This window comes from Buceros rhinoceros, unplaced genomic scaffold (assembly GCF_000710305.1).
Source record: "Buceros rhinoceros silvestris isolate BGI_N320 unplaced genomic scaffold, ASM71030v1 scaffold19391, whole genome shotgun sequence".
Taxonomy (NCBI): Eukaryota; Metazoa; Chordata; class Aves; order Bucerotiformes; family Bucerotidae; genus Buceros; species Buceros rhinoceros.
Window position 1 is genome coordinate 10,335 of NW_010392732.1, and position 11,249 is coordinate 21,583.

General features: G+C 39.5%; 1 protein-coding gene across 1 annotated transcript in view; it reads left to right on the forward strand.

The window, feature by feature from the left end:
• LOC104500882 (ankyrin repeat domain-containing protein 18A-like) overlaps nucleotides 1–11,249 on the forward strand; it is a gene marked incomplete at its 3' end in the record, with an annotated part of 28,398 nt that overhangs the window by 9,077 nt on the left and 8,072 nt on the right. Inside the window, exons 9-20 of the mRNA XM_010144607.1 lie at nucleotides 1,048–1,081; nucleotides 1,168–1,240; nucleotides 2,474–2,534; nucleotides 2,879–3,876; nucleotides 4,555–4,709; nucleotides 6,266–6,329; nucleotides 7,496–7,607; nucleotides 7,948–7,976; nucleotides 8,079–8,145; nucleotides 8,238–8,282; nucleotides 8,600–8,676; nucleotides 10,294–11,241. Coding sequence (XP_010142909.1) covers nucleotides 1,048–1,081; nucleotides 1,168–1,240; nucleotides 2,474–2,534; nucleotides 2,879–3,876; nucleotides 4,555–4,709; nucleotides 6,266–6,329; nucleotides 7,496–7,607; nucleotides 7,948–7,976; nucleotides 8,079–8,145; nucleotides 8,238–8,282; nucleotides 8,600–8,676; nucleotides 10,294–11,241 — 2,663 coding nt within the window. The remainder of the gene's footprint in view (nucleotides 1–1,047; nucleotides 1,082–1,167; nucleotides 1,241–2,473; nucleotides 2,535–2,878; nucleotides 3,877–4,554; nucleotides 4,710–6,265; nucleotides 6,330–7,495; nucleotides 7,608–7,947; nucleotides 7,977–8,078; nucleotides 8,146–8,237; nucleotides 8,283–8,599; nucleotides 8,677–10,293; nucleotides 11,242–11,249) is intronic.

Here is an 11,249-nt window from a genome sequence, read left to right on the forward strand (position 1 = left end):
ATGCTTGCCCTTTGAGGAGAGGCTGAGGAAACTGAAGTGCTTCAGCCTAGAAGAGGCAACTTTGAAGGGGACCTAGCAGCCACTTCAGTACATATGAGAAGACGACAAACTCACGTGCTTCCCAATGGTGCCTGACAGGAGGAGGAGATACAAGAGGCATAGATGGAGTTTGTAATTGGATGTGAAAAGCTTCAGCGTGATAAGGACAGTAAAATAGAGAGGTTGTACAGTCTCCCTCTTTGGAGGTGTTCAATACCGGTCTGGACAGAGCCATAAGTCACCTTATCTGACCTCAGCTGAACCTGCTTTGAGGAAGCAGTTGGCTGAGAGACTTCCTGAGGTCCCTTCTGACCTGATTTATCGTATGATCCTATGTGCAAGTTGCCATCATAACACTGAGGAAAGCTTGAGGCGTGGTTGTTCTGGGTTTGGCCGAATCAGAGTTACTGTCCTGGTTATGGCCTTTTTGTCAGTTGAATTCTGTCTTTGGTGCAGTATAGACAACTGCTGGTGATTCTTCTGCCTGAGGATAAGCTTTAGATCTTGATTATGCTTTTTGATATTCTTTTATCTTTTCAGAATAAACGGTAACTGGGTAGAGCAGCAGATTGTGTAGTATATAGCATAACATTACATAAAATAGTAAAATCCCTGCATGTGACGTGTACTTGTGTGTGTCATGTGAGTATTTTCGAAGTTTGTTTACTTACTGTCATGCTAACTACCGCCATTTTGTTAACTGTTAACTATCACAACGTATTTGTGCAATGCTATTTTCTTTTTTTTAGTTCAGAGATGTTTCTTCTAGGTGTGAAAGTCCAAAGGAGATATAACTATGGTCTTTTTAGTTTGAGTGGGTTTTTTTTAATTCATTATGACTTGAAAAAGCAGTTGTTTTTTAAATGCATTAATTCATGCTGTCTTGTGTTGAATTGGCTACACAAAGTTTCATTAACCTGTAGAGCTGTCCATGTTGAATGTTTATGTGTACTAGTTAATTTTAGCATGGCAAATCTAATTTCAACATGTCAATTAATGTTTGAACAGTGATCGATGATTCTTCTCAAGGAGACTCAATAAGGTAAGACTTTAAAAATACCTAACACGTACCTGAATGATTTGGAATGATTTGAGAGACGCAGTACTCATTTTGCTTTGCCTTTTAAGAAGCTCTGAGAAAGCAGGGAGTGATGACAGTTGGCATACTTCTGAGGAAGAAGAACTTGATTTTACCCCCAAGGTATGGTGTGTTTACAATAAAAATGTCATGTGAAAATAGAGATTTGAAGGCAAGTTTTCTCTGGGATTGAAAGAAACTGAAATTCCAGCCAATATTGTTTTCTCCTTAGAAGCAGTCTCTGGTCTGCCAGCCTTTCTTCTGCTGTGAGTTTTTCCTCAAAGACCTGTAGCTGTGGCAGAGCATGCAGTAGATCTATGGTTTCGGGCAAAAGAGCAATAGGTGACGAGATAAACAACCACATTGTTTCATTTGTTCTTGTTCATTTGAGTCAGATTTACAGACCTTAAGTTCGTAAGTTACTATTATAACTTACTCTGTTCTCCAAGCATTGTTATTGTTTCCTGTAAATTTGGTGACAGAATCCTAACTGATAAGGATAGTATTTATTTATCAAGAACTACTGAAATTCTTCATCACCTAGTTCTCCTTTCCTCCTCGTCACGTTCCTGAAGAGCATTTAATGGATGAGTTACTCAAATGGGTCCTCTTTTTTCTTCTGTGAGATGGCATGCCATGCTTGCATGTAATCTCTGCATGTTTTCTCTGTTTTTTTTTCTGAATGCTTGGGTAATACTCTTTTTGTCAGCTACAAGCTCTCCCACCTACTGTTTTTACCAGTGTTCTGAAGAATCATCAACTCGTGCAGTGGTATCTGGAGCATCTGTTCTGTTGCACTGGAATTCTGCAGTGATGAGGAACCTGAGTGTGGTAGTTCAACCCACTCTGTAATGTTGGAGATGCAAGCGTGTTTAGTTTTAACATTATTTCATTTTCTTGCACTGATTTAAGTAGGATTGATGCGTTTTTCTGGCATGATTTTGAAATATAGGGGTATTTTGTTAAGTGTACTTGCAGGGACTAATTTGTGTATTAATTTTAGGGATCTTAACACTTACTTGTGTTGTGCACGTTTGCAATAAGCATCCTGAAAGTGCTATCTTAAACATAGCTGAATTTTGCTTAAGTATATTAAAACCAGATTTTTAGAACTGTTATGCATGATAGTTTTTGGAAGCAATTTGCAGAAGGGTGCCTGCGCAGTGTTGCTCACTGAATTGCGTGTATGAGGAGTGCTTGTGTAGTTAGAAGTATAGAATGGATCCAGTGTCTGAGCACTATCAAAAGGACACCCTGGGTATATTTACTATTCAAGGTTTGATGTGAATAAAGGATTTGGTGTTATTACTGTTAAAAAAAAAAATGACAACTTTTTTCTTAAATCTTTATTTACAGAAGCTGCAGAAGCCAAACTTGACACTGTTAATGAATGCTTCCCGGCAGTTCAAGAAAAACAGTAAGCTATTTGGAAAAGATTCTGTGATATACTGATGTATAAAAGTAGACTTGCTAAGTAGGTTTTTTATAAATTGGGTTTTTTGCTATAGTAAATGAGAAAAGTAGCATTTTGAAAACACAGCACTTTAATTTCAGAAAAAATTAAATATCATTAAAACAAAGATATAATCCCCTCCTAAGCCTTTGTCCTTGGTCAAGTCCTTCCTCCATCTGCCATCTTTACCTGGCTCCTTTTCCAGATATTCCCACATGACTTCTTTCCTGTACATTGATCTGGTAACATGCCTATTACTATGTAAGTCCTTTTATTCACACATGTTTTCCCTTTTATTTTGTTTTAAGATGATTGTGATGGTTCTAGAATTGAGTGTCCAAAGTCACCAATGAAAAGCCTCAAACAAAGAGCCCCGTTAGGTGCAGACCTAAACAAAAGAGAACACGGGGAATTGAATCAAGATGTCTCAGATGCAAGCAACCCGGAGGAAGAAGAATTGGAGGAGGAGGAAGATGATGATGAAAATGACAATGAAGGTGAGAAGGAAGAATATGAAGAGGAAGAAGAAGAGGAGGATGAAGATCTTACTCAAGATGAAAAGGAGGAGGAAAATCTCGAAGATGAAGGAACTGAGTCTCATGACATACTGGAGGAGGAGCAGGAAGAGAAAACAGAATCTGAAGGGGAAATTAATCAGAAATTGGAGTATTTTAGTAACGCTAAGCATAAAGGGGAAGATTGTTGTGGAACTGGGGATGTCTATGATGATGATAAAATAAGTAAAGAACTTGATGAAAAAGTGGAGGAACCTGTTGATACTCCTGTGTCTTTTATTGCCGGGTGTTATGAGAGGTTGCAAGAAAATGTAACTGCCATGTCTCCAAAGATAATGAATAATGAAGTATCTTGCAAGTCAATACCAAAACAAGCTGTCTTTCAAAACCTAAATAATTTGCAAGATACACAAGAAAGCTGGAGCAGGAAAAGCATGATTCAGGAGAAGTTTCACAGAAATGCTGCCTCCTGTTTTGCAGGCTCTGAAACGACAGGCTGGAAAAGAGAGATACCTCAGCCTTTCTCAGATGCTTGTGATCTTAAGGAGAAAAAGTCAGGCTTGGGTGATAGTTTTGAAAATTGTAATAATCCTTGGTCAGCAGCAAAAAACCCAACGCTTGAAAGTCAAAGACCAAACTCAGTCATTCTTGTACACGTGGATGATGAAGATTCTGAAGAACAACATGAAGTAGATGATAAAGTCTGTGAAGCACTGAAACAAGAAAGTGAAATCTTGCAGTTAAATAGGTGTGAAGAAAATCTAAAAGAAGCATTTCACTCAAGCACTGAAGTAAGTATACAGGGATGATGCAAGGGTATTTGGTAAGGATAATATAGGTAAGAAAGAAATGGTAAACTGGATTTCTCTTAATACCTATTCTTCACATGTAGTCATATTTTTGTCATCCTTTTTTGATATTAGATAATGTCTTACTCCTAGCCAAATCAGCTTCTTGGGTATAAGAATAATATCAAGCAGTATTTCCAATATTTCTTTCTATTGGTGACATGGTTTTGCAGGAAAAATGATAGGCAATAGACTTTTTCTGGAATCAAATTTATCTCAATTATCATGTACAGATTTTATCTATGAAGATTTACTGCTATTTAGTAAAATTCATGGTGTGATGGCTGAAAGTGAGGAAACAAAAACGTCTGAATAAATTGAGAGCAGGAAGCTAGTGATTTTCCTTGGAGCGAAGCAGGGGAAAAAAGGAATGTGTACTGGAATGACATAGCTTAAATGAAGCTGGAGTTAGACTGACAAGAGGGGGGGCTTTGCAGAACCAGGGTGAGACTTAGGACATTAGGCATTGCTGTCTACTTGTATAGATTCCCTTGGAAAAAGTGAAGCTCAGCGAAGTTTCTCTTTGTCGTACACAAGAGAAATTTTTTTCAAGTTGTTGATGGATGGCAAAGATGATGCATGTTTCTGCTCTTTCCAGCTGTTTTGATTGATCTCTTTTAGGAAGAATCACCTGAATGGGAAAAAGATGAGGAGGAGCAGCAGAAAGAAGACAGTGGTGAAGAGCTACAAACTGCAGTTGTTGAGGGTGTGAGAAATTCTGTTTGTAATGATGGCCATCAGGTCCACGATGCTTCAAAAGACAGCGCTGGTGAGAGCCCATAATGATCCCAGTTCTTCCTCTAATATTAACGCCCAGTAAATGAACTAAAATGGTGATTGACTACTGAGATAGATAAAGAAAAATTTGCTATGAATCCTAGTGGGTGTTGGTAGAGAAGGAAAGCAGCTTTTGTTGATTTTAATTAATTCTTTAAGAACTGAAATGGTGGCATTGGATTCCAAATGGTGCTATATGAAGCAAGTGCCATTCTTGCTTTTGTTGCTGTGTCTGCCCTGAAGCAATCTGAACAAAATGTGCAAATGAGAAAGAGGAGAAGGACTAGAGTGTCTTGGGTATGACATTAGTAATCCCCTTTCTGGCCCCTGCTGTTGGATTGAAAAGTTGTGATTGCTCTTGGCTGGAGCCTAGGAAAGATATGAGTCAAGCTGACAGAAAGCTGTACTGTTTCAGAGCCTCACCTTGTCCAGTTGTAGAATGCACAAGGCGTCTCCAGTGCGACACTTGTGTGTGCTTGCAAGCTTTACCAGCTTGGTCAGAGTTGGGACTTTGGTACTCACCTCAGGTCTCAGCAGGAGAAGGCATCATTTCCATTGTCTGTCTCCAGAGAGCAGCTTGGTGTGGTAGATGTTGCCAGAGCGTGTGTAGCTGCTGATCGAATGCTACACAGGGGGCCTGACGGAACCTGCTGTATTCGTGTTGTGCCTATACATGCTCTTCTGTCTCTCTGCGTCTTACCATAAGCATGTGTTTGGCATAGTGTAAGTAGTCAGAGCCCAGGCTGGAACCAGCAGTTACCCTCTTCTGGGTTGAGTACCCTCACTGGTCTCCCAACTCCTTCTCTCTTTGTGTGCGTGTCTCCACACAAGTGAATCCTGAATCAGTTTAACCTAATGGAGTAGCTTAAATCAGGCATGAAGGTGGTTTAATCTGGCCAGTAACCCCATGAGACTGAGCTTTACTTCCATCAGGTAGAGAAGAGATTTGGATGTTAACCCCCCTGAGACAGAAATGGCTTTTGTGTGTTTGGGTTGAGCGTTTGAGCTGTGAGCCTCTACTCTATTTTTAAATGGCAATACTTAAGTGTCTCTAGTGTCTGGGAAGGTGCAAGGTAACAACCCTCTGTCAAGTAAGATCTTTCCTGGTAGCACTACAAAAGAAGTGATACTTCTTGGTGATTTTAGTGATGTTACTGTGAGTATGTTTTGGATAGGAGGTACTGTAGAAAGTAGTAGTAAATACCAATTTCTGGAGCTGTAAGCTGGAGAGCAGGGGACCTAAACTCTGTATACCATGGGAGCACAGCATGGCTGGAGTGTCTTCCTGAATGTTAGCCAAACATGTGTTGGGTGCTGCTTGTAGCTATGCCAGCTGTTGTGCATAGCCATGTCCTGCTGGAAAGGAGGCAAGAGGAGGTCGCACTGTAAGGGAAATACCATGATGTGGCTGGGTGTGAAGAAAGACTTGAATGTTATTCAACGCTTCTTAGTTTGTCCTCAGCAGTATAACCATCTTTTGGATGAAGGGCTTGACTGATGGGGAAAAGCAGAGTGAAGTATGAACGCTCAGTGTCTTACTTCTTACCTCATTTATAGATGCCCTGCCAACAGTGGGAGCAGAGGAAGATGATGCTGCTGAATCTCCTTGGGATTCTGAGGTACTTTCTGTGAAGAACATGGGGATTGCCATCAGGGGGTTTTGGGGGGAGGATAGGAGTATGACCCAGAAGAACTTGAGAGCTTGCTTTTTTTCTTGGACTCTACCATTGGTGAGGCTTATTTCCTTTTCCTGCTTCTGCCATACGTGTGTAGTTGGGATCCCTCTAAATACTTCTGCACTAGGCCAGCAGTTCAGTTGAGACTAGGATGTAGTTAGGTTAAGCTAATGTCTTGAGTCTCATAGCAACTGGCTTTGAAGTTTGGTTTCTAGTATAATGCTAAATGAGTGAAGTTTCTTGTTGCTTAAAATTCTCTGGGCTTTCCACAGAGGCTGGGAGGATTGCTCCTTTTTTACCATACAGCTCTATTCTGCTGACCTGGCCAGTGGTTGCCCTTAGTGTCTACAACCTAGACGTTTAGCTGCTTCTGAATAGGCCCCCTCTACCTCTTGTAGGTGTACTTTGGCCCTTTTTGGAAGTCATGTTCAACAGTGGTACCACACACGCTGGCTGTGTTTGCTTTTTTAGTTCTTTCTGTCTGTGGTAACGAGCTAGAAGAGAATGAGTGAGGTCTGTAGCTGACCACTCTGGCTTTTCTTGTGAGGAAAAATAAACTCTTCCCTACCCCTTTCTTAAAAATACAGGACTAAAATTTATTTATTAATTTATTTTAGGTAGCCTTAGTTTCTGTAAGCTTTGCTTTGCTGGTCTTTGTTCAACCCAAATAGCCTTTGCAATTGGAGTGACGATGTGCTCACTCACCACTGCAGGGTACATGCTTAAGGAACATAAGCACAAACTTGAATGTCAGGTGCCAGTTCAATACAAAAGTTTGATCACCACAGACCTGCAGCTGTTGGCTCACATGTTGAGCTACCATGTTAATTCTCTTTTGTGGCTGTCCAGTTTGTCAAGGTTTATCAACATGACAGAATAGTTTAGACAAGTTGTGAGATTTTTGCCTAAAATCTGAAAACACAACTGCTATGATTTTCCAGTGTTCTATATCTTGATGCGTCCTTTCCAAGGGTCTTAACAAAGGTTTTTGTATGTCTCATATACTTGATACCATGCCATGCAAGTTGGCTTAGCAGGAGCTTTTTGCATGGAAATAAATTGAAAATGCATTTGTACCAATCCTCATGCATGTATTTTTCATTATACAGGCAGATTCTGAAAGTCCAAGAAAAGTATCGTCTGGAGTGTTGCTCCCAGCTGCAGACAGACATGGAACATGCTCACAGCGCGTTTCAGGGTGTCAAGGGTCGAGGGACCGAGGTACCCTTTTACAAAGCAGGATTCAGCTCCTTAAAAGGACTAAATATTTTGATCATGTTCTGCTAACAAACACGGCCTTGTTGCTTCACATGAATTGTCCTAGTTCTGTGATCGTTATTTTTTAGATCTAAGGTGCGTGATGGAAAGTATGCATTGTCCATTTCTTGTATACTCTTACAAATACTGTAAGATGAGGTAAATGGAATGTTAGCTATCATACTCCCGATGGAATAATGCTTGCAACTAGTAATTAGTTGTAGAAACTACTGATGTTGAATAGAGTAAAAGATACCTTCAGTTAAATAAAATAATATTTCCCAAAATATTTTTTCACTTCCAGACTTTTCAGAGAAACCCAGCAATTCCCAGGTAAGTATTTGTTTGTGTCAGACTGACTGCTTGTTCTGCTCATTAGGTAGTATGAGGTTACTTTGAATTTGGTTTCTTATTTTTGGATTGTGTCTTTCATAGCTGAAGACTCCCAAATCTGTTTTGGAAATGAATGAAACCTCTCCTGAAAAACGGCAGCAGAAATCAGGTAATGTTCACTTCATGTGGTCCTGGGTTTAGCTTTGTTGTCTTTCTGGATAGGAATTAATTAATAAAGCATCTGATTTATTTGTTTTGCAGATCTGTTGGAGGAATTTGGCTTGGGAGATGCAGAGGATATTGAAGGTATTCATAACAGTCTCTTTCTACCATTCTTCTATGGACAGACTGGCACACTGTACTTGCAGGTTTTTTCCTAATATTAAATACATGGTTCTAGCAAGGTTTCTGGGATCAGGTGGTCTACTGAAATATGACTCTTTACGTGTGTGTGCTCCCTCTAGTCTGCCATTCAACACTGTAAATACCCTTCCATGATGTAGGCTTCCTCCACCATACCTGCTGTCATCTCCCCTTTCCAGGAGTGATTCACGATGCACTCTAGGTGTAAATAAGTAGTATTAAGTCATGCTGGTTATAAAAATATGTGGTATTCACTGTAGGTGAGTCCTCAGCATCTAGCTTTCATATGTCATCATCAGCTGAAAAAGACATCAACGATGCCAGTGACAACTATGAGGTATGTAAAACCAAATATTTTGAATTAAAGTCTGAATTGGTAAATTATATCATGCATTAAGGTAAAGAAAACTTACCAGTTAGTGAAAAATGGTAAAGGAAGAGTCCTGTGGATGAAGGTTTTATTACAGTCTGAAGTAAAGTTGAGTACAATCTTCTTGTAGTGGGGTAAGATCCTTGTCATTATGTTGGATACTTGCTGTTATACTGATTTGTTTCCAGCTGATTTGCTTAAATTTTGACCAGTGTTTTTCCTTTTGTGCAGTGCTGAGAAACAGTGCAGTCAGATGCTTTTTTTTTTTTTCCCCCTATGTAAGATGCACATTCAGTTGAAGAAGGAGATTTGTCTGTAATAAGCTAATCTGTTTGAACATGCCTGGTCTTCCTCTTTGTAAGAGAAAGATCAACCAAAAAAGCCTTCAAATTTGGTGACCATTCTGATGCTTTTTCTGCCTCTGAAAAATATGTGCCTGTTTGACCATGTTAGTAAGTGCCTTGAAATGTTTTTTTTCTAGAGGGAGAATAAGGCAGACATCCTGTTTGTGTTGAGCATATAGGACAGAGCTTGATAAGAGGGGTCTGAAGTCTTCTGTAACACCCCAAGGGACAATGGGGGAAAATATTTCCACCCCACATCCAGGCACCGTGAGAAAGCGATGTGCTTGATTTTAACAGGCAGAGAACAGAACTTAAGCCTGTTGGAAAGGTAATAGTAGTGGGACAATGAACTTGAGAATGGAAAAGCTGAGACAGATGGTGACGGGTTGAGGTGCTTCTTCTTGATGAAAAGAGCAACAGGAGGGAGAAAAAGGCCTGGCTAATGTCAAAAGAGGGAAAAGAATTGGATGGTCTTAACCCATTGGGACACCAAGGTTGCAGGCCCTGTTTAGAAGACACCATGAGCTCAGGAGGCATGGGTAGGGAATGTTTTGGGAGAAGTGTGACACATGACAGGAGCGGTCAGAATTGTTGAGGAACAGAGCATGGGGTTAGGGATGTGAGGAGGCTGGTATAGTTTTCATAAAAGTTTGGGTTCCTGATTTTTGGGATGAAAGAAGAAATGAACAGATTTCCTTAATAAATGCTTTTCTTTGGGCTTGGAATGGAATTGAGTATTTCTGAATCTTGGGTGAAGAAATAGTCCTAACATGGCCAATTCTCTGTGTGGTGGACAGTAAAAACCTTGTCATGTTCATTCACATTGTATTAGCTTAGTTGGCAGGGACTGTAAAATGCTAAGTGGTAGAGAATGATGGAGGAAGAGGGTGAGAAAATGTAGGCAACTGTAATGAAAAATGGTATTAAAGCAATAAAACATGAAAAAAATAAATTGCTTTGTGACAAATGCCACCAGTTACAGAAGGCAGGCAAGCTAAAAGGTGAAAGCAGCCCTAATGTCCAGACAGTTCTAATGCAAGCAAAACTGTTATCTCTAAAATAAGTTCTTCTATTTTAGGAAACTGACTATTCAGTCAACCTTTAATTTTTATTATCAAATTTGCTTTCAAAATGTCTAATTTCTATTATGTGATAGGATGAGTTTGCAACAGAAATTACCTAGATTAACTGTACCTTCCTTTTTCTTGGTAATCTGTCTGTCTGTACCTGTTTACTTAAGGATAAATATATTTTAGAAACTACCAACTTGATAGAAAAAACAGCACATGAAAATCAGACTGACAAAGCAGAAATTTCACATCAGGAAGCCCTAGCAAAAAATGAGGAATCACACATTGGTGACAAGCAGTTAAGACCAAAACATTGGGAAGAAAGATATGAAAGAATGTGGGTTGAAAATGAGAAAAGGGAATTGAAAACAAATTTTAAAAACGTTACAGCAGAGCTGAAGCAGCTGTTTGGTGAAATTAATGAAACTGGAAAAACTACTTCCCTTGTGCAAGAAATGTCAGGAGATGGCTTCAGTGAAGAATTGAAGAGTTCTCGTGTTGTTTCATCTCATGCAACAGAACCAAGTAACAAGTTGGAAAGTAAAGGTGAATCTGGAGATACTAAACTTAGACTGGGTGGAAAAGTACCCAAAATGGAAATTGTAATTCCGAGTTTTGGTGTTCTTCCTGATCAAAATAATTTAAATGCAAATGTGGAAGATACCTGCAGTACAGATGAAGAAGATAACACAAATGATACTGATAATACAAAGATGCTTCTAGCAAAAGGAGAGAAGAAAAAGCCTACTCTGGAAATGGAAGAGAATGAAAATGGAAGTAGTAGAAATATAGAGGGAAGTCCTGAATCCTTCCTGAGACGTAGCTTAAAAACAAGTATTTTGGATGACATTTCTAATATTCTTCCTGAAGCAAGACCTGTTTCTACAGGTGATGAAAATGCACTTTTTGTGACAGAAAGGAAACTCAAAAAAGACTCTGGATTTAATTATGATCTTCCCAGGGACTGCCTTGTCAACAATAATAAAATAGGAGAAACAGAGATTGAAGGTCTTTTTGCAAACCCTCAGGAATCGTGTGGTGTGCTAAAAGGGAATCTTGATGAAGATCTAAAACAAGATATGGAAAGATTTAAGAGTAAGGTAGGAATGCTGCAAATGGCATTCCT